This window comes from Pongo abelii, chromosome 4 (genome assembly GCF_028885655.2).
Source record: "Pongo abelii isolate AG06213 chromosome 4, NHGRI_mPonAbe1-v2.0_pri, whole genome shotgun sequence".
NCBI classification, from domain to species: domain Eukaryota; kingdom Metazoa; phylum Chordata; class Mammalia; order Primates; family Hominidae; genus Pongo; species Pongo abelii.
In genome coordinates, this window is record NC_071989.2 from 67,634,201 (window position 1) to 67,657,957 (window position 23,757).

General features: G+C 37.3%; 1 protein-coding gene across 3 annotated transcripts; it reads left to right on the forward strand.

Annotated features, from left to right (window-relative positions):
* The first annotated feature begins 769 nt into the window (after positions 1–769).
* GAPT (GRB2 binding adaptor protein, transmembrane) lies at positions 770–5,808 on the forward strand. Of its 3 annotated transcripts, none has more exons than XM_054555583.2 (3): positions 770–877; positions 2,953–3,017; positions 3,479–5,808. In XM_054555583.2, the coding sequence occupies exon 3, from the start codon at positions 3,869–3,871 to the stop codon at positions 4,340–4,342; it is 474 nt and encodes a 157-aa protein (XP_054411558.2). In that variant the 5' UTR covers positions 770–877; positions 2,953–3,017; positions 3,479–3,868; the 3' UTR covers positions 4,343–5,808. The 3 variants fall into 3 exon arrangements, with proteins under 3 accessions (XP_054411558.2, XP_003776646.3, XP_003776647.3); XM_003776598.4 differs by having other exon boundaries at positions 3,578–5,808; XM_003776599.4 differs by lacking the exons at positions 770–877; positions 2,953–3,017 and adding an exon at positions 3,046–3,172 and having other exon boundaries at positions 3,578–5,808.
* Positions 5,809–23,757: the final 17,949 nt, after the last annotated feature.

The window sequence follows — 23,757 nt, forward strand, 5'->3', positions numbered from 1 at the left end:
TTCTCCCTCATAGGGTTGTTGCCAAGATTTGCTGAGTATTACACAAAAGATTTGGAGTACTTAGTGCTAGGAACATACTGACTACTATTATTAAGCAAAGTTGAACAATTTCTTTTGCTTATTTGGTTTTATTTTGTTTGCTGGCTGTAGGACTGCTGAGAGCCTTTAGCATGCTGATATGCCCATGAATCTCCAGGGAAGCAGTATTCCCCACATTTACTTGATGGAAGAGCTGCTAGCCTATCTCAGGGTCTCAAATGGGCCTCAAAACATACCTTAGGAAATTCCTATTTATAAATTTAAAAGAACATTAACATTTTCCGAACCCAAATTGGGACACTGATTTGACCTGTATGGCTATAACTTGGGAGCATTGGTACATAATATTAATATTTGAAGAGAGGACTGGTCTAGCAACACAAGTAAATAATAATAATAATAATAATAATAATAATAATAATAAAAGCCCAAGACCTGTGTGTTACTACAATTAAAATATTTCTTTTTTAAAAAAATCAAAGTACAAGTGAAGTGATTTTTATTGATATTAAAGTGGGAACTGCAAATATGGCCCAAATAAAAAACCATGTAGGCTTTATGTATTATTTTCTGATGCAGTTAAAAAATTATTACTTGACAAAGATGAAGGGCCAGACTTCCTTATTTAAAACCTCATGCCATTTATCTTAATTCTGCTGCATCTGATACTAACTTCCTCTAGAGCCAGGAAACTTTGCAAGTATTAAATAACATGAAAGAAGGAGAGAAAGAAGGAAGTAACCCACCAAAGTGAAAAAGAGGAACAAGTTCTAACCCAATGCAGGTTTAAAACATAACCAAAAGAACAAAAGACAGAGCTTGACACACCAATCTTGAGGTAAGTAAGAACCTGATTTGAGGTATTTGGGTGATTAAACACTATAAGAAACAAGTTTGTGTTTAATTAATCAATTATTTTTATCTTATTACAGTTTTTAGAAAAAAAATGCCTTACGTAGCCGTAAGGGGGAAACCCAATTTACAAACTGAGAGTGATGTTAATGTTCCTTTAAAATCTGATTATGTTTTGCTGTTACCTTGTTTCCAAACAGAAGGGCATTATCTTACTTGAAAATTCCTGAAGTTTCTCGACAATTTGCGATTTTAAGTAAAATGTCAAATTATTAGGTAACCTGTTGGAACTGCTTTCCAAAATGAAAACAGAGTCTTCTTTCAAACTGGTCAAAGTGAACATTATTTAAGTGTTAAACTATATTTGAACGGTTATTGTTTAAAATATGTTTTTCATTATAGTAGGTCTTCGTTCATGTCTCACAGGTTTTTTCCTCTAATGTTATTTCGAAGAAAACGATGCATTTCTTTTTCTGTAAAAAGTCTTCTTGTCTTTATCTTGGTAAATATCTCTTAGACAAACAATTTTAATATTTTGGATGTAGCAGAATATCTACTCTACACAGAATAACATAGATGGTAAAAATGCCTTTTCTTCTTAAAAATTAAGAGAGTAATTTATTGCCTTATCCTCAGCTGCAGAAGTAACAATAGTTAGCCTTTCTCAACCCTCACTGTGACTTCTGTTGCAGGCCTAGTGTCCTTCAAAAAGTTGATTAATTTCAATCAATATTTAAAGTGTATTTTGTAAATTTATTTCAAATATTCTGGCAAATAATTTCTTAAATCATTAGCCATGTATACCATAAAATATCTTGCAGATAATTGGTGCTCATCCGCTTCAGACAGGAAATGAGGTCCTAATGATTAAAGTCATTTGGCTAAACTTTTGTCCTTGAACACAAGCACGGCTGGCCTTATAAAGGAGGGACCCTGCAGATTGTAAATCTTATGTGGCGGACCATACAGTTCTCAACCTCAATATTATTCCCCAAAATTCCAAGGAGATTAAAACGTTTCTGCATCTGGGGTGCTTGTCCCTGTATTTTTATCAAAAAATTGTATAAATTAGCTGCACATCTTATTTAATTTTGTTATATGAAATGTCAAATTAAATATTTGCATATTAATATATTCTAACCTCGGACAAATTTATGAATGTTCATTACCATTAAACTTTTCATGAATACTCACTGAAAGCAGAGCACCACTTTGTGAATTTCTATTTTTCTTCTCATTGTTACTATTATTATCCCATAAGGAGATTACTTCATTCATTAACAAATGTTTAATAGATTAGTCATTCTGTGTCTAATGCTGGTGTTGGTAATACAAAGGTGAATAATACATGATTTCCAACCTTCGAGAACCTCAGAGCTAATCAAGCTATACAAATTTACTGACTGATGCACTTAGTAGCACGTTACAGATATTTGGATAAATAATATTTTGGGCAAATTTTTGCCCGAATTCTCATTCAGTCACATTTTGGTTGTAAGGAAGTTACTTAACTTCTTTAACCCTCTCTTCTTATCTATAAAATGGTGATATGAATAGTATCCACTACATATAGCAGCTATAGGATTAAATGAGATAATCCCTGTAACAGTTTTTAAAAGTTGAAGCTCTTAACTAAACATTATTGATGATAACATTCCATAGATGATGATAATCATTTCACAGGAACTATTGGATCTATGTCTATGTCTAGACTGAAAATATATAGTAATAATGTTTTGTTGATAAAATCACAATGGAACGTGCAGCCCAGTTGAACACTTCCCCTTCTTGTCTCCTTGCCATTTTAAAGCATCAACAGAAAACAATGTAAAATTATCTTGGATGGAAGTTATTTTCTGAAAGCTATGAGAAAACCTGTGATACTAAGGATTTTGAAAATACTTTGGTTTACTTTAAAGATCTCATTTCATGTTTTAAGTATAAACTACACCTTTGAGTTTTAAACTATCATCTTAAGCAATTAGATGCTGACATTTGCAGTCATTTTTAAATGCATTATTTCATTCAATAAATATTGATTGGATGCATTTTCTGCGCTAGGTGTTGTGCCGTTCTCTGGGAGCATACAGATGAAATGACCTGAACCCTGCCCACCATTTAACCAAGTAAGAATACAATTCTCTCTCATTTAGGTTATCACGCTATAATAGAGAATGGACTCATTAATATGGGATTACAGAGGAAGGAATGGTTAAGAAAAAGACATGGCCTCTGCCTGCTCCAAAAAAGGATAAGCAGGGCTTCACAGAAGAGGTGACAGGTAATGAAGATGATTGCACGTGTCTGTACATGTCCCATTTCTTCTATTGTGCTCAGAAAATTATCTTTCACCTAAAAATTGTTATCCTAATTGTCAAAAACTGTGGAGATCTAAGTGATAAAACCACTCAGGTTGGGCAGGGACAGGATTTTTCTAACTCTTTTTCCTTTTGTCACAACAGGTAGTATATTTTATATTAAAAGAAGAAGCTCACTACATGCTGGTGTTTAATGCATTGGTGAAAATCAGTAATTTTTCTATATTAGATAATAAGTACGCAATTAATGTATTTTTAATTTATAACAGGTTTCTGGATGGCAGATCATTTAACCTTCTTTTTCTTGAGTTTTCTACTCTGCTGTCATCTTCCACTCATTTCTGCTTCATTTTGTGATTCATTAACAGAAAAGGAAGTGGAATGGAATAAAATCCCCCCAATACAGTACAATTATACATTAATGGCTGTAATGTGAAGAGCATCACACACGAAGAGAGCCGTCTTCCAGAAATAAGTTTATACACTCTCTCCTCTAATTGCATCAGGACTTTACCAGATAATGTTCTTCCAGATCTGAAAAGGAAAATGCCTAAAAGAGCTTCCAAACTCATTTTTGAATAACACTAGGCTACAAAGAATTACATTGTGAATTCATTAAGGGTAACACCAAACCACTAAACAGCACTGCTTGTATAGAAATGTTGAAAAGCTGTGGAAATAATTTAGCGGCCATTTCTGTAGGAATTTCGCTTCTTTTACTCTTAGTGGTTTGTGGAATTGGGTGTGTTTGGCACTGGAAACACCATGTTGCCACACGATTTACCTTACCGAGGTTTTTGCAAAGGAGAAGCCGTAGGAGAAAAGTCTGTACTAAAACATTCTCGAGCCCCCGCATCATTGGCTTAAGGCATAAAATCTCAGCTGAAACCCAAGACCACAAATCTGCTGTCAGGGGAAATAACATACACGACAACTATGAAAATGTGGAAGCAGGTCCTCCCAAAGCTAAAGGAAAAACTGATAAGGAACTATATGAAAACACAGGGCAGTCTAATTTCGAGGAGCATATCTATGGAAATGAGACATCTTCTGACTATTATAACTTCCAGAAGCCTCGTCCTTCTGAAGTTCCTCAAGATGAAGATATATACATTCTTCCAGATTCATATTAGCTTTTCAAAATATTGACTTTTGTTATTGGATGATAAATATTCACTGTAATTTTTCAACAGCAAAGACATGGAATCAAACTAAATGTTCATCAACAGTAGACTGGATAAAGAAAATGTGGTACGCATACACTATAGAATATTATGTGGCCATAAAAAAAGAGCAAAACTAACACGGGAACAGAAAATCAAATACCACATATTCTCACTTAGAAGTGAGAGCTAAATAATAATAATTAAAAAAAATCGTCCAAAAAAAAAACAAAAAAATAAAAAATAAATAAAATAAATAAAATAATGCTAAAATAAAAAAAAAAAGAACACATGGACAGAAAGAGAGGAACAACAGACACTGGGGCCTACTTGAGGGAGGACAGTGGAAGGAGGGAGAGGTTCAGGAAAAAAAAAACTATCAGGTACTATGCTTGGTACACACATGATGAAATAATCTGTACACCAAACCCCCAAGTCACAAGTGTTCCTACATAACAAACCTGCACATGTACCCCTGAACATAAAATTAAAATTAAAATATTAAAAATAATTTACTGTGATTTTTATTGTACTGATGCCATTCTTAATCAAGTTCTGATAAGTGGATGGTCTCTGTTCTATCTCCACCTTTCTGAATCCTATGTGTATCGCTGTGGATTAATTCTAGATATCTTCTCCACCCTCCTTGCCCCAGACTAAATCTGTATTATGTGATATTGATTCTTCCTTCTAAATGTTACCTGTTATCTCTTTCCTTTATTTCTACCATTATCTTTATCTGGCTCAGAATTACTGTCATAGGCTCCTAACTGGTCCTCCCGCTTCTAGTTTCTACCCACTCAATCAATTACCAATGGTATTGCCAGATTTATCTTCAGAAAATATTCCTAACAGCCGCATCATTTCTTTTGCTTAAAATGTTTTAATGCCCCCTCTTTGCAAAAGACATAATACCCATAATTTGAACTCCAAAATTTATGGTTTTCCACAGTTGGTTCCAATTCACTTTTCCAGTGACTTCTCTTACTATCTCTCATTTATTTGCTTTCAGCAGAATCATCTCAAAACCTGCCAAACTTATCCTTCCTTCACAGCTTCGCTTTTCTGCTTCCTCTCTCAAGCCTGCTTCAGATCATAAGTTCTTCCACACGTCTCCTGAATCACTCCAAACCCACATTTACCTTTTTATTTTCTGATATAAGCTTTGATGCCTCTTCAATTTTTAGGACATTTAAACATATGAATGTTGCCACAGCATTTTATTACCTAGCTTCATATGAAAATGTCTTAAATTCCCACCTAAATGAAAAGAAACTGCCTCATGTGACGTTCTAGGCATTTTTAGCCCAAATGCCTAGAACATCACATGAGGCACTAAATGCCTCATGTTTTACTGATGAGAATTGAATTGTACATTTTGCTGAATAGTTTTGAGAAAAAAATCTAATAAATTCATCTGTTATTCATCCATACAAGGAATATTTGTTGAGTGTCTTCTATCTACTTGCTATTGTGCTGTGCACATGAGGGACATGGGTTGGTAGAGGGGTTACAATATTAAAAAGAGACATGGATCCTGAACACATACAGTCTAGTAGGAAAGAAAACATAGTAAACAAATGAATACGATGCTGGTCATGAAGCTATGATAGCTCATCTCTAAATCCACTCTTTTATTTGCTCCTCTGAATTGCTTGACCTGGGCCTCTGCAAACATATCTTTTGCCAGGTGGATCCATTCTATTCTCTACCAATAGGGGGCACTAAGGAAGACCGAAAGGCAGTAGGAAGCAACAGCGAATTGCTCCTGCCTATTCTTTCTGTTGCCCCTGCAGGAATTATTGCCATGTGGTTTATTCCAGCATCACTGGTTGTTTGCAGCTTTCTAGTTTCTTCCATCACTCCCAGGACCAGCTTCTCTGCAACTTGTCAGAAGCACCAGCACCAGCCAGGTGGTACCCTCCCTTAGACTCTGACAGCCAGACTCTCCTCCAACCTCCTGAAGTGGTGCAGGAGACAAGTGGCACCCTCAGAGTTCTGTGTCCCAGCCTGGCAGGGCTCCTCCTCTGAGGTCTGGTAACTCTCAGCCAAGATTGTTACAGTTACTGTCTCCGTGGTACCTGTGTCCCCTTTTTGTTTTTTCGTCCTGCCAATGCCTGTTTAGCCAATTATCTATATTAAATTCTCTCTGTTAAAACAAATTGATATGGTTTCTATTTCCCTAAGTGGACCCCGAATGATACATATCAAAATGGTAGTAGGTGCTTCATAAAAAATTCTTTCTGTTTTTGAAAGCCATGGGGTTGGGTAGGAAAGACTGTTTTAATTTTAATAGGGTGGTCAAAGGAGGCCTCACTGGAGACCATTTAAGCTGAGACTTGAAGGCAGAAGGAAGCTATAATAAATGTGATGGGCAGAGGGTAAGAATGGGACCCACCTGTGAAAGGAATCTGGGGCCTAAGAGAATTTATGGTGCTGTAGGAAGCCATTGTGGCTGGAGTTTCCTGAGGAAAGGTTGGAGTGACACCTGCTGGGTTGGTGAAGGAGGGAATAGGAGACCATGAGCTTCTCATAAGTCTTAGTATGTGGCTTTGACTCTATTATAGGTGCAACAGGAATCAGTAAAGGGTTTTAAGCAGAGACATGATGATGACACTAGCATTTTTAAAAAGATTTACTGGGTTGAGAAGTGACTGGAAAGAGGCCAAAATGGAAGTGGGTAGGATAGCTAAGAAGCTTCTACATTTAAGTTAGACTAGAGTGGCTGCAGTGCAGATAAAGACATGGACAGTACTGCCTGTCCTTCAAGGAGATGGCACAGGACTTACTGATGGACTCAGTGTGTGTGCTTGATAGGGGAGGGGTAAGACTGGGAGTGTGGGAAAGAGAAGAGTCTACAGGGATAATTGCAAAGTACTTTATGGAGATGAGGAAGACTTAAAGAAGAAACAGGCTTGGAGGCCTCATCAGTTAGGAATGAGTTGGGCTGCTAATGACAGAAAATCACACTCCAGGGGCTTGGACACTGATAGTTCCATTTATTTCACCTAACAAGGAGGCTACAGTTAGACATTTGATGGCTAACATCAGCTCAATGATACCATATAGAAAGACCCAGGCTCTTTCTCTATTTCCTCTCTGCCACCCTCAGTGTTTCAACTTTTATCTTCATCTCTATTGCCTCATGGCCACCATATAGCTGCTGAATCTTTAAGCCTCCTATTCATGCTTCAGCCATGAACAAGAAATGAGGGGAAAGAGCAGCACCAGGAGATATCTATTTATCTCATTGCTCAGAATTGTGTCACACAGACACCATCTGGTGTAGGAGTGCATGGACAATTGAATTTTTACCTTTGGTAACCTCATAGAGTGGGCAGAAAAAGAAAAGTGGAGTTGAAAATAGAATGTGACTCAGTCAACCTCTAATTCTTGCGACAAGGGCAAAACTCAGTTTTGAACATATTTATTTTGACATTTCCTGAAATATGTCCTGAGACCCAAGTAGAAATATCCAGTTTGCCGTTGTATGTGCACATTTGGATTTTGGAGGAGAGGTCCTGGCTGGAGATGTAAATTTGATAGTCATGAGCATTTCGGTGGTATTTACAGGAATAAGAATGGATGCCATCTCCTGGGAAGACACCAGGGGGAGCACAGAGTCGGGAATCAAGAAAGGAGGAAAGGGAGGAATCTAGAAGTTTTCCAGAAATTGTAATATTTTGAGGATAAATTAATTAGGAGACTCTGGTAAAGGTGACTGAGAAAGAGTGGCCAGTTAGGAGATCTCTATATGGCATCATTGAGCTGATATTAGCCATCAGAAGCCTAACTGCAGGTTCCTTGTTAGGTGAAATGAGTGGACTATCAGTGTCCAAGCCCATGGAGTGTAGTTTTCTATCATTGACAGTTCAACTCATTCTTAGTACGGCCTCCAAACCCGTTCCTTCTGTAAGTCTTCCTCATCTCTGTAAAGCACTTTGCAATTATCCCTGTATACTCTTCTCTTTCCCACACTCCCAGTCTTACCCCTTCCCTACCAAACACACACACTGAGTTCATCAGTAAGTCCTGTGCCATTTCCTTGAAGGATGGGCAGCATTGTCAATGTGTTTATCTGCACTACAGCCACTCCAGTCTAATGTAAATGTAAAAGCTTAAATGTAAAAGCAGTAAACTCCTATGATCTCTAAGAATGGTGGTTTATGTTGTAAAATATGTGGTATGTTAACATGTGTCCATTATAATTGATTATCCAAAGTGTCAAAAGATGAAATTTCAATAGATTAAGTTTAAAGATTGAGCTAGTTTTATTAGCAATTCAAAAATCTGGCAGCATCCCATTTAAAGGTTTAAACAGGTACTCCATTGGGCTTGGCAGAAGAGTCCATTTTCATAAGGCAACTTAAGCAAAGATGATAAAACAGTATAATATAAAAAGAGGATTGGTTAACATCAGGTTACTTTAGTTTACTTTTCTTGCAATTACTGAAGCACAGGGGACTTCCTTATCATGCAGGCTAAAACTGGCCTGTTTGGGGATTTGGCTATTATCTCTCTCCTGATGTCTCAGAAAGTGAGATAAACAAGTTTCAGTTTGGTGGGATGGAGCTTTGGCCTGAGTGACTCCATTTACCTTTGGTCTGTTGGAATCTAGTGCAGAAGCTCACTAATCTAATCAACGGACTCACATAAATTTTATTTAACAAGAGATGTAGTGAATATTTGATGTTTGTTTACTCTCTTTGACCAGAAAAGATAGTAAAAGAAGTATTTAGTCAACGGTTCTTTACCTAATTCTTACCTTGACTTCCTTTTTAAATTAATTGTAAGTTCTTTATCAATTGCTGATGGGAATAAAGAAATACATCATTCAAGTTTCTCTTTTTACTATACATACCCTCCATTCTTCACCCCCTCTCCTATCCTGTCTTCTCTCCCTCCCTCTCTCATTTCTCCTCCTTCATCAATATGCTTCCTCCTCCTCTTTCTTCTCTTCTTTCTAACTCTATCTTTCTCTTGCCTTCAAATTCCTATCTCTTATCTGCATTCTTTATTACAGCATTTCTTTGCCTTCTCAAAATCTCAAAAGTAAAGCTTGTTCACAAGAAATAAAGATGATAAAGTCTGTCTGCATCAGTTGAAAGCAGCAGTTTGTGTTTGGGTTATACTATTTAAAAAAGGAACCACACGCAAACAATTTAAAAGGAAGGATGTTGGGGGTGGGGGAAAAGAGATAGTAGCATCGAATATACTGAGTATGACTTTGTTACAGACACACTTAGGTATGTTCACATTCCATGACTTACAGCCAGTCCAAGACTGGCCAGCATCCAGCAACAATGAGCACCTGATGTCTTGACCTTGCTTTCAGCCTCCAACATGAAACATTTTACTGCAGTTTGCCTTATACTTCACTTCTCACCCTGTTATTGATCTCCACAACAGTTGGACCCCTGATAAGCCCATTGAAAGCCTTGCTTTACAACCTCTCAGTTACTGCTTTGACCAGGGCCTGTGGGGAGATTGGGATATTGGGCTCCAAGGAGGAGAGCTAAAAGAAAGAAATCGAAAAGGGGAGGTGATGCCTGTATCCACATTGTTACAGGCTGGACGTTTGTGTTCTCTGAAATTCATACGTTGAAGCCTTACTTCCTAACGTGATGGTATTTGGAGGTGGGGCTTTGAGAGGAATTAATAATTAGGTTTAGATGAGGTCATCAGGGTGTAGCCCTCATGATGGAATTAGTGCTCTTAGAACAGAGTTCTCTCTCTTTCTCTCTCTCTCTCTCCTTCTCTCTCTCTCTTCCTCCCTTCATTCCACCACCCCCTGCCCCCACCTCCCCGCACCATGTGAGGACACAACAAGAAAGCAGCCATCTTCAAGCCAGAAAGTGGGTTCCTACCAAGAAACAAATCAGCCAGCACCTTGACCTTGGACTTCTCCGACTCCAGAACTGTAGTAGATAAATGTCTATGGTTTTAGGCACCCAATCTATGGTCTTTTGTTATAGCAGCCCAAGCAGACACATGTTAAACTGCTATTCTAAGCCGTAATAACTTTTTCTTTAAATTCAGAGAGTGACAAGTCTAATATTTAATTTTTAGTGCTTACCTTACATGATCACTTTCTGGCATTGTACTCTTGCTCCCTCTTTTTCCCCACTTAGCATCCTTTGAAGCTTCCTTTTCTCTTGTACAACCTTCAGTGGAGTGGTTCTTCATGATCTTTCCTTGGTTCCCAGCTCCTTTTCCTATTCCTCTTTCCCTCGGTGATCAAGACATTTGTACTTGAACTCTTCTGCTCCAATATTTTTTTGAAGCATTTAACCATATAGCTCAGCATCTACTACTTATTTTTACCTGATGTCCTGCAGACATCTGAAATCCAACATGGGCCAAACTAATGGATTGGGGTCAAGATTGGAGTGTCACTCAGAAATAGAGATGGAACTGTGATGGAATAGGAGACTCAGAGATAAAGGGAGGATATCCATTGCCTAGGTTACTTAATAACAATTTAAAAAATTTAACCATTCCAAATGTTCAAGTGTCACAAACATCAACCTCAAAATATCGTGGTATCAGTATACCAAGTACGGTAGTCTCCCTTATTAGTGGGGAAAATGTTCCTGCACCTCCAGTGGATGTGTATATACACTATATTTTTTCTATATGTTTGTATCTATGATAAAGTTTAATTTATAAACTAGGCATAGTAAGAAATTAACAACAATAATAAAATGGAACAATTACGACAATACTCTGTTCAAAACTTCATGGATAGAAATTCATTTTTACCATCAACTTTAGCTAACTCAGGATACAACTTTTTTCTTCCTTAAGTCAAGAACTTTTACCTTTCACTGAAAGAAAGCACTTTACAGCTTCTCTTTGCCATATCCAAATTGCCAGCATCACTCTTCTTGTGCATTAGGTGATTTTAAAGTAAAATAAGGATGAATTGAACACCAACACTGTGAAACTGTGACAGTCGATCTGATAACCAAGCCTGTCACTCAGTGACAAAGAGACAGGGAGCATCTATGGCATGGAGATGCTGGACACAGGAATGATTCACATCCCAGGCAGGACAAAGTGAGATGAGGCAAGATTTCATCACACAACTTAGCACAGCACACAATTGAGAACTTATTAAATTGTTTATTTGAAGATTTCCATTTAATACATATGGATCATTGTTGACCACTGAAAACTGAAACTTAGGAACGTGAAACCACAGGCAAGAGGGGACTGCTGTCCTGAGTAGTGGCATCTTCAACATCGATACCTGACTCAAACAATGTGTGACTGCGATTCCCAGTCCCTGAAGCCAGGTGGTGTCACATTTGGAAAACAGTGTGTCTTTCCTGTTCCCTGGCTTCTGAGTGAGGAGCTCGAAAATGCACCACTGTGTATGTAGTAGCAAGAAGGGGTCCAGGGCCTGCTAGGCAGCAGGCTAGAGGACTTGTTTGACAACTACAGGTGCATGGCTTAGTAATGCCATTTATTTTATTGAATTTGACACTTTCATTTACTGCTTGTTTTTAAATCTTCTTAGGGTATTGTATTAAACAGAACCTAAAAATTGATGTTCAATGGAATATGTCATGAAAAAGAAAACGACCAAGAATTTTGGAATTTTTTCACTTTGAGTATCAGTGAATATCTAAGATGTCAGTAAAAAATAGGAAGACTGCAAATATATCTTGAATGAAAAGCACATTCTAGTGGACACCCACAGTGGGATGGAAAGGAGGTCGCAGAACATCAAGATTAGGAGACTTACAGCAAATGGCTTAGATGATCTAGCAGGGGAAAGTGCTTTCAGTCATGTAACAAATATTTATCAAATGTCTATGACGTAGTAAGGCCTAGGAGCGCACTGGGGATTCAGGAGTGGGGTTGTTGGGTGGAGGGTGGAGAAATGGACACTGCCCCAATACTCAGAATGTTCACAAACTACAAAAGAGGTATGCTATTTACAGGGGTTACTGAAATACAATAATGGTACAATAAGGAAGCACATGGTGTAAAGAAAGACCAAAGCCAGGGTGTAGGAAAGCTTTCCCATGGAAAGTGACATCTAAACTGATATCTGAAGGACAAGTAGGAGATAGCCAGGTAGAGGCTGAGGGAATGGTCCTCCAATAAGGAAGGAAAACATGTGAGGGTCCAGAGCATAGGGCGTGTTCAAGAATCTGAAAGAAAGTAAACACTTGAGCATCATGTGTAAAAGAAGGGTAAGAGGAAGGCAGTAAGCTGTGAGAAAAGCTCAGATGATTCAGGGCTTTAAATAAGAGGTGAAGGAATTTGGACTTTATCCTAGTAATTGTGACATTCATGATATCAGAATATGATCTGAGAAGGCAGAAATGCTGCTGAAACCCACAAGGCATTGCAAGCAAAGAATTTCCGAGCTGCAATAGAATATGGGAAGCAAGATTTTGAAGTTGAGGACGTAAGACTTGATTTCAAGAAGCACATGTCAATGAGTTATAAGATAAATAGTGCTCTCCAGAGGTGTGTTTCTTTAAGCCTCTGCAGCTTTTAATTTAAATTCAGCTCCTGTAGTTTTGCGTTTTAAGATTCTCCCAATAGAGAAGGGAATTAAGCAAATGAGAGAGGCTCAAACAAAAGGAAGCACAGAAGATCCGTAAATTGCCAAATGCAATCAAGGCTGCTGAAGGTGTGACTGCGGCTATTGACCCACACTGTTGCCATGGAAACCAAAGCTCAGTGATCCTGGAGTGCTTTCCCTTTAAAAGGACAGATTGGCTTTAGAGAATAGTTAAGACTCCAAATTATGGATGTTGGATCATCCATTGTCACATGTATTCTAAATTCTTGTTAGTGATGGAGACAACAGCAACCTGGGTCTGAGGTGAACTCCCCAGCAGCCAAGAGGCTGTCAAAAGCGTAAGACTGAGACTCAGTAAAGGGCAGAGTTTAGCTGTTGCCTCAGGCTCACTTCCCCAGCTCCACCCTAGACTAAACTGGACTGACATAGAAGAGGAATACAATGAGCTAGGTTTGATCTGTTAACAAATGAGTTTTAAAATGTCATATTAGGAGATATGAAACTCATTAAAAAAATACAAATTTATGTTTGGTGTTTTTCTTCCTAGGTATTTCCAAGAAGACTGTAGTTCACATTAAATGCCTAGCATTGGAGTGCCCTCTGTGCACCAGCACCGTATTTAGGCTTTATGTAAAGTATCTGTCTTAAATCACCAACAATTCCATCTCCCAGATATTGTTAATACTCCCATTTTACAGGTGAGACGATTTGAACATAAAGAAGTTAAAATTGGACCAAAGATCTTGGAATGAATAAGAAATAGAGGCAATATTTCAACCCAGGCATTCTGATGGGATTGACTTGCTGGAGTTTTTTTTTTTATAGTATTGTTAGTAGAAGATAATATCTTTTGTCTTCGCATCATGGAATTTTGAATCTAGAAAATAACTTGGAAATTATCTAGACTGACTTTCTTATTTTGAAAATGATAACACTGAGTGCCAGAAAGTTTATGTGACTTTCCTAAGTTCACACACTGAATCAATGACTAACCCAGATCAGAATTCAGGGCTCCTGCAAAAAGGAATGCTGATACACTATTGATGGGAATGTAAATTAATTCAATCTCTATGGGAAACAGTATGGAACTAAATATAGAACTACCATTTGACCCAGCAATCTAGCTACTGAGTAGTTACTTAAAAAGAAGAAGAATTCAGGGCTTCTGGCTCCAAGGTAATTTTCAGTACATCTTGCTGCTGCTATTCTATTGACTGTAAAAATACAAAATGTATTTGTTTTGTTTTGTTTGTTTGTTGTTTTTAAACTCAAGTCTTCCCCATAGCATCCCTTTGAATCCCATTTCTTAGGACCTTTGTTTTTTATCTACTCTATTTTAGCTGGATGTTTTCTTCCCTGCACCTAGAAATGATGCTGATTTTTCCAAATGTTAAGTAAAGATAGTCATAAGAGAGCAGAGTATACAGATTTCTTAGTGCATGTGGCTCTTGTGTTGCTAGAGCTATGTAATGAAGGCAATCAATCAGGAGTGGAGTGGTGTACAATATGTCCTCTTCTGGTCATTATTTCTTAAAATGTACTCCTTTGTCATCTTGTCTCATCTGGCAGTATTTGTCTAGACTATATACACTTTAAACTCAATTATCTGATAAGAGAAAAACATAACCAACAGAAGAGGAACATTCCTGGTGAGGGGAAGAGGGACGGGTGCGAATATGTTTATAACAACTGCATTGCAATAAGAACACTGAAGAGCATATTTGAATGAACAATTAGTGACAAAGTAAATATCCTCTCCAAGCTGGCATGAAGAGGGTCTGAAAGCTATCTTCAGTCTCTTTGTTCCAGACAAAAATCAAGGCGAATATTGTGATGTGCCCAGGTGAGTCTCCTTTTAAAATGAAATGATGAAAATGCTATAGCAAAGCAATAATTTCTGTTTAATTTACTAGAACAGCCAATTAAAGCTTAGAGCAGAAGTTTGAAGGATGATAAGAAAAGTGAATGGGAGGGTGAAAATTTAGAAAAGGACAAATGAAGAGATGTACAAATAAAGAAGGCTTTGATGGAGTTATATAATCTCTTTGATTGTAATCAAAGGAGAACATTCTGTCAAAAATTAAAAACTCAGACATCTACAAGGGCTAGGCAGGGGACATATAGTTATGAAAGAGGCCTGCTGAAAGGCAGTGGTGCAAAGAGTCTTGCATGTTGAGCAAGTAAAACAGCTGCCCTAGTTGTATTATCTTTTCAGACATTATGCAAGTCAAACAATAATCAAGCAAATATGTACCTTAGCTCTAACCAAGATGTACTTAATTGTTTCCTCCATTCCTAATGCACCATGCAAGTCTGTAGAGAGAGTAAATGTGGGCTGGGCAAGGTGCCTCACACCTGCAATCTCAGTGCTTTGGGAGGCAGACGAGGGAGGATTGTTTGAGGCCAGGAGTTTGAGACCAGACTGGGCAACAGAGAGAGACCCTCTCTCTACAAAAACAAACAAATTAGCTGGGCACCATGGCTCATGCCTGTAATCCCAGTACTTTGAGAGGCCAAGGCAGGAGGGTCACTTGAGGCCAGGAGTTCTAGACCAATTTGGGCAACATAGAGAGAGCATAGCTCTACAAAAAATAAAAAACTTAGCCAAGCATGATGAAGCATGCCAGTAGTCCTAGCTACTTGGGAGGCTGAGATGGGAGGACTGCTTGAGCCCAGGAGTTTAAGGCTGCTGTGAGCAGTGATCATGCCACTGCACTCCAGCTTGGATGATAGAATGAGGCTCCATGTCTCTCTCTAAAAAAAGAAAAAAAAAAGAACAAAGAAAAGAAAGAAAGCAAACACAGAAAGGGTAAATACAGTTTTAATTTAACCTTCTAGTAAAAGTCATTTGTAATAAAACATTTTATAGTTCAAAGATATGTAGTGTTAAAGGAAACCAGAGGGGAAGTGAGAGGTTCATTTAAGAATGATTTTCATTTCCTCTTTTAATTAGCTGCATTGCTTAATATAGCAATACCTTCTTCCACATATGTTTAAAAAGAAAGCTTTGAGGCTCAATTTAGAATGCATCTTCTTGGTTGCACTTAGTGGAAAAAAATGAAAACCATAATAAAGATTGTATATTTTCAAAATGTGTATTGAGGTCTTACTCTTGCTTCCTTTTCAAGGTCCAGATTAAATCGCAGCTCATTTATGATGGCTTCTGCAAAACAGCAGTACAAATAACCTATTCATTTTCTGATTTCTTTTTTTAATCTAAATATCCATTTTTTTCCATGTATCTAGCCGTAAACTCACCTAACAAATATTCATTGAGGACCTATTTGCTGTCAGACATTGTGATAGGGACTGAGGGCTCAAACGTAAATAAGAACACCTCATGCCAACAGCCTAGATAAAATATATATTTAAAAAATCACACAAATAAATGCATAATTAGAAGCAGAAGTAAATGCTGTGAAGAAAATAAACCTGGTGGTTTGAAAGCTTTTAATTGAAGAATTTAAACTTGACTTATTCAAACAGTCAGGGCAGGCTATTTAAACTGTATTATTAATGTATTAGTTATATAAACAGAATTTACCTAGAAAGAAAACAAAAATTAGTGACTGCTTGCTCTGGGAGAGGCCTATTGTTATAGAACTTTATCACCTGTGTTGGCTTGTTTATTTAAAAGAAAGGGCAAAATCTCAAATTGCTTTGAAGGGTTTATAAACTGCTACTAATAATAATTTGAAAGAAACAAAAATATTGGTTGAGAAAATTTCATAGAGACTAGTTTTCTTTGAAGGTCTGGTCTGGTGTGAACTTAAATATGTTGAGGCAGTGTTAACAGAGTGCAAAAAATAAATGAATAACATATAGCAGACCTATATTTGAATCACACTCCTGACGGATATTAGCTATGTGGCCTTGCAAAAGTTATTTATCCTCTCTGAACCTGGAAATCCACAGCTAAGAAATGGTAATAATAAGAACCTTGCCAGGTTACTGTAAAAATTGAATGAGATAACATATGAAAATGCCTTAAACATTAATGTTAATCATAACTGAGATGCATGTGAAACATTAATTTCCTGTATTACTTGACACAGTTACATTACCTACCTATTGTTGGACTTTTCACCACTAATGACTACCTTTTATGATTTTATTCTTCAAAGATTCTTTGCTTTCAAACATTTTGCTTAATAAAATTGAGAGAAATATGCCCACCTGTCCAAACCCAAAGAATGGACTTAGAGGCATGAAGAACAGTAAAGGTGAGACTTTTAATAACGTTCTGGCAAGATCAGGTGTCTGAAAGACATGCACACCTGGGCAATTACAACAGGCAATTTATCTCCTAGCACGCAAGTCCCTCCCACAGTTCCTCACTGGTCAAGTACTACGGGGTTACAGTCTTACCAGCTGTCGCCTAAGTTTCATTATCCCCTTCCCTGTTTCAATTTCAACTTCCGAATAACAAAACTTTCTTCCCTTTTGTGAGCTGACCCCTCCTCTATATTCTGTTCATTTATTGTGACCTTCTAAGGGCATGAGCCATGTGGTTTGTTACATTTGCAGGCTGGCTGCCAGTGCTTAGATTTATCATGCCTTGAAAATGGATCATTTAAAATGTTTTCTTACAAACTGAACTTTAATATGTAATATATTTCAAACATTTTTTATAATTATGTAATTTTAACCCACAACCAGAGCTTCTCATCAACATGATTACATTGACTTTATACATTTTCACATTAAAAACAGAAAGAGCTACTTTTACTATTTTCATTTTTAAAACATTCAAAATAACTACTCATGTTAACAGTCCTTTCAAAGCAGGTCTTGTCCAAATTCCTTTCCAGGAAAAAAATCAAGGGTAAGGATGCTGATGCCAGAGCAAAGTTAAGGAGTGCTGGGTTGGAGATTGATGAGATAGGTGCTCCTCCAATAACACTGAGGACCTCAGTTGGGTTCCAATGCACAGTAGAGATCAGCTAAATCCCTAGTTTCAATATGTGTCAAAGGAAAATCATATGCATTTGAACTCAAAACCGTATTCTTCATTGTTTCTGAGGTTTCTGTTGATTCTACTGTTAGGTCATTGACTCAAATGTTTGGCCTGATTCTGTTACAACAATGAACTCTCATTTTCTGAAATGTGTCACATATTATTTTATGAGTTCCAACACAAACTATATCAAAAATATTCACAGTTAGGTCTATATTTCTACTCAAAAGTCATCAGCTTTTTGTGTGCCTTGCTGCCTCTCCTTGGCTGTTACATTATGTGAGCTTCTCTTCTTGGAGCATTACTGAGTGCCTTGAGAATTTCTCTTGATGGATGTAGAAATAAGTAAAGAGAAAATAACCTTAAAAATTGTATCTGCCAACCCACAGAATGGGATAAAATATTTGCAAACTATGCATCTGACAAAGGACTAGTATACAGAATCTACAAGGAATTCAAACAAATCAGCAAGAAAGAAAACAAATAATCCCCTCAAAAAGTGGACAAAGGATATGAATAGACACTTCTTCTCAAAAGAAGACATACAAATTGCCAACAAACATTTAAAAATGTTCAACATCACTAATCATCAGGGAAGTGCAAATTAAAACCACAATGAGATACCATCATACTCCTGCAAGAATGGCTGTTATGAAAAAGTCAAAAAACAAGAGATGTTGGCATGGATGTGGAAGAAGGGGAACACTTACACACTGCTGGTGGGAATGTAAATTAGTACAAACTCTGTGGAAAACAGTATGGAGATTCTTTAAAAAACTAAAAGTAGATCTACCATTTGATCCAGCAATCCCACCACTAAGTACCTACCCAGAGGAAAATAAGTCATTATATGAAAAAGACACTTGCACATGTATGTTTATAGCAGCATAATTCACAATTGCAAAGATGTGGAACCAACCTAAGTGCCCATAGACTACTGAGTGGATAAAGAAAATGTGGTACCTATACACCATGGAATGCCACTCAGCCATAAGAAGGAATAAAATAATGTCTTTTGCAGCAACTTGAATGGAGCTGGAGGCCATTATTCTAAGTGAAGTAACACAGGAGTAAAAAAACAAAAACTGTATGCTCTCACTTATAAGTGGGAGCTAAGCTATGAGTACACAGAGGCATACAGAGTGGTATAGTGGATTTTAGAGACTTAGAAGCAGGAGAGTGGGGAGGAGGATAGGGATTAAAAAAACTATACATTAGGTACTAAGTACACTACTCTGGTGACAAGTGCACTAAAATCTCAGAATTCGCCACTATATAATTCATTTACATAACATAAAACACTTGTATCCCAAAAGCTATTGAAATAGCAATTTAAAAAAATGTATCTGCCTTTATTTGGGTCACAACATGATGGCATGAGACTTTTTTCAATTATCAAAACTGGTGATAATCTATTTTCCCCCTTGCTGACTTGCTACTGTGAGTGTGTGTGCTTGCCTATGAACAAGATTGGCAGAAGAGGTTGTTGGCTGAGTCTAGGTAATTTAGGGTGTCAAAAGTCCCACTTACCCATCCCTACTGCCTATCACAGAGTCTGACACTCATGCCATTACAGAGTTTTTCTCCACTGCCAGGAGTCTCCAGTATTTCTTTGTTTAAATGTACATATCCTCATATGATGTGCTTTTTAAGTATTATTCACAGCCTATTACTTTGAAGAGTTAATGTTTCAGGTAAGTTACAAGGATTTGGACAAGCAGTATCAACCATTTGAGAAACAATTAACTGCTTTTTTTTCTAAGACAAATGGTAGCTTAGTGCAGAGTTTCTGGGAGTCTGGTCTTAGTTCAAGGGGAGAATACTATACAAGATTAGATAATTCGGGGTAAAAATATACTATTAAAGGATTTAGCCAAATGTCATCATACTGCTTTGAAATTCTTGCCAGGGATTTTTTTTTTTTTAAATCCCTGACTTTAGTCATTATGTCTGCCTAATTCACACTATTCACCCTTTCAATTCTTCAGCACAGTATTAAGCTAAGAATACAGACAGGTGAAGGGCAAGTCTCTGTTCTTGAGGGTTTACAGTCTACTCAACCTTATATCATATACTAATATTGCCAACCATCAACTGATTTGCACAGTTAAGCCTGTAAACTCTTGGAGCCCAATAGCATTCTAGTACAACATGCATACAAGTGTGCATATGCCAGGAACCATTCTAGGCCATAGTCACACAAAGATAATCTCAAATAACTCATAGATGACTGCAAATATCATATAAATAAACCAACAATTTTAGTACAATGTAATAAATGATATTGTTAGTAGAAGTGCAAACTCATAGCTTCATGAGCAAAGATGAGGAAATCTATTGCTGTCTGAAGTGTAAAACATGTCTACAGAAAGAAATTCATGTTGAGCTGAGTTTGGGATGCAACACAAAACTTTATTACCTTGGAACTTTCCAGAAAAATTAAGTAGAAGATACACAACTTTTTTTTTTTTTTTGATGCAGTCTCGCTCTGTTGCCCAGACTGGAGTGCAGTGGCACCATTTCAGCTCACTGCAGCCTCCGCCTCCTGGGTTCAAGAGATCCTCCTGCCTCAGCCTAAGATACACGTATTTTGATATGAAAGATAATATGAGCATGGGAACTATGGACTCCCATCAAGGCATCATGAGCAAATAAAGAGTATGATAATAAATTCTGGGCAACTGGAGATCAGAGGGAGTTTTGAGGTTTGGAGAACACTGAAAGGGGGAAAGAGATTCAAGAAGAAGATGTGGGAAGCTGGCAAAATAAATGTTAATGCACATTTTTTCTTAGTCTTTTTGTAGAAGATGTACATGAAAGTGAATATAGGCATTTTAAATAGAGGGAATTTGATAAAGGAATTGGTTACTAAGGTGTTGGAGAATTGATGGAACTAAAAGGAGAAGGTGAGTTTATTCAAAAGATGAGGAACTGAAAAAATCTATTCTCTTCTGTACAGCAGCAAGGAGAGCTCAAGCAAAGTGGACATGATCAGAGTCCACAGTTACCATGATCCTGAGACAAGCTCATAAAAGCAAGCTGCATGAGCAGGAACCCAAGAAGTGACAGGCACCAGCCACCACTATTGCTGCCATCACTACAGAGAATTCCAACAGAAAGCAGAACTAATGGTTTCTTGCTTCATCCCACCTTCTAATCTAACAAAAAGCCCATTGTCAAAGGAGTTTGAGAAACATAGTTTGTAGGCTCCCATCTCTAGTGGTAGAGAAGAAGATACAGAAAAATGATTGTAGAGCCAAGAGATAATAGACACAATGTAGCAGCCACATGTCCTGCCTTAAGAATCCACTTCCCTTGCCTCCCTTCTCACCTCCCTCCAGGTATCCATCAACAAAGAGCAAGACACATACTGGTTTTTATTTTCATCATTATCTACCTGCATAGTCATGTCTACTTGTGAGAAATAGAAATCGTTCTAAGTATGTACTGGAAATAAGTAAGGAAAAGTTTAAATAAATAGGAGAGATGCTGTTAAAGAGTAAACCTTTAAAAACAAGTAGAGAAGGCTAGTAAAAATTATTAGAAAAATAATGGTCTCCTCCATTCCCAATCTGTTTACCAACACAAATAAAACACCAGTGTGCTTATTTTATAAATTTATGTTCTCTTTTTCATTTTTCTAGGTCATCATATCTGCTTAGCTTCCACCATTAAAAATTTGCATAGAAAATAAGTTGTATTTTTCCAACCCAACTATCTCTGATAATAAAATGTGACAAAGTTAAACCTAATAAGCAGCTATACAGGTTGTTCAAGTATGCTTGATTGTACATATTGAGATAGAAAAATAAGATGCATTTGTTTCAAAAGAAGATTAAATGGCTAATGATTAGAGCATAATAACAACTGAAAAACTCAGTTGGAGAATAATATAGATTATGTAGCCAAAAAAAGAAGTTTGGATTTTCAATTTAATTTATGGAAGAGTTCTGCTTTTAAAATAAATAATTACATTTCTTGCTATTTAAAAGATTAATTTTTAAAATTAAGGTGAAAACAGTGAAAAAAAATTGTGCTTTTGTATTATGTTTCTATTTCCTTGGTGTGACATAATTTTTTAAAAAGTGACAGCACACTAATGGTACACAGCTATACAATATTCTTTCAGGCATTTTAAAAACGACAATTGGTGCCACTTGACTGGAAGGTGAGTTTGAGAAATCAAGTGATGAAAGGACTTAGAGAATAAAGCAAAAGTACTTACTTTACATTACTTTGCAATGTTATAAAATCATCCTATTGGGTACTTGGGTGGCAATCTGCATGACACTGACTTTTAATGGACATTTGATATGGTTTGGCTGTGTCCTTGCCCAAACCTCAACTTGAGTTGTATCTCCCAGAATTCCCACATGTTGTGGGAGGGACCCAGGGGTAGGTAATTGAATCATGGGGGCTGGTCTTTCTCATGCTATTCTCATGATTGTAAGTCTCACGAGATCTGATGGGTTTATCAGGGGTTTCTGCTTTTGTTTCTTCCATATTTTTCTCTTGCTACCACCATGTAAGAAGTGCCTTTCACCTCTCGCCATGATTCTGAGGCTTCCCCAGCCATGTGGAACTCTTTAAGTCCAATTAAACCTCTTTTTGTTCCCAGTTTGGGGTATGTCTTTATCAACAGTGTGTAAACAAACTGATACAACATTATTAAGGAACTCACCATAACCTCATTTCAAAAAGTGACTTCACACATTGAAGAATAGTGTCTTTCAGACTTTTTAACTAATTATTTCCTCTTCCTGGAATGTTCTGCCCCAGGTATCTGTTTAGGCTATTCTGTCACTTTCTTCAAGGCCAGTGCCCCATTGGCCAGACTACTTCATTCACTTCATAATAATAACTAACACTTATGTAACATGACAAGAATCATTATACATCAATTGACTAAAAAGTGACATTTTAAGAAATTCAATTTTAAATTTTAATTGTTATATACTGTTGTGGGAAGCCAGGGACCCCGAACAGAGGGACCGGCTGGAGCCGTGGCAGAGGAACATAAATTGTGAAGATTTCATGGACATTTATCACTTCCCAAATAATACTCTTAAAATTTATTACACCTGTCTTACTTTAATCTCTTAATCCTGTTATCTTCATAAGCTGAGAATGTATGTCACCTCAGGACCCTGTGATAATTGTTAACTGCACAAATAGATTGTAAAATTGTGTGTTTGAACATATGAAATCAGTGCACCTTAAAAAAGAACAGAATAACAGCGATTTTAGGGAACAAGGGAAGACAACCATAAGGTCTGGCTGCCTGTGGGGTCAGGGAAAAAGAGCCATATTTTTCTTCATTCAGAGAGCCTATAAATGGACGTGCAAGTAGGGAAGATATTGCTAAATTCTTTTCCTAGCAAGGAATATTGATATTAATACTCTGGGAAAAGAATTGCATTCCCGGAGGGAGGTCTATAAACAGCCGCTCTGGGAATGTCTGTCCTATGCAGTTGAGATAAGGACTGAGATACACCCTGGTCTCCTGCAGTACCCTCAGGCTTAGTAGGATTGGGAAACTCCAGCCTGGTAAATTTTTGGTTAGACCGGTTCTCTGCTCTCAAATCCTGTTTTCTGTTAAGATGTTTATCAAGAAAATATGTGCACCGCTGAACATAGACCCTTAGGAGTTTCTGATTTTGCCCTTTGAAGCATGTGATCTTTGTGACCTACTCCCTGTTCTTACACCCCCTTCCCTTTTGAAATCCTTAATAAAAACCTGCTGGTTTTGTAGCTCAGGTGGGCATCACAGTCCTACCAATATGTGATGTCACCCCCCGGTGGCCCAGCTGTAAAATTCCTCTCTTTGTGCTCTTTCTCTTTATTTCTCAGACCAGCTGACACTTATGGAAAATAGAAAGAACCTAC

What these genes read in the sequence shown, in the direction of transcription:
- GAPT (XM_054555583.2), top strand. Translation starts at nt 3,869, where the DNA reads ATGTTGAAAAGCTGTGGAAATAATTTAGCGGCCATTTCTGTAGGAATT.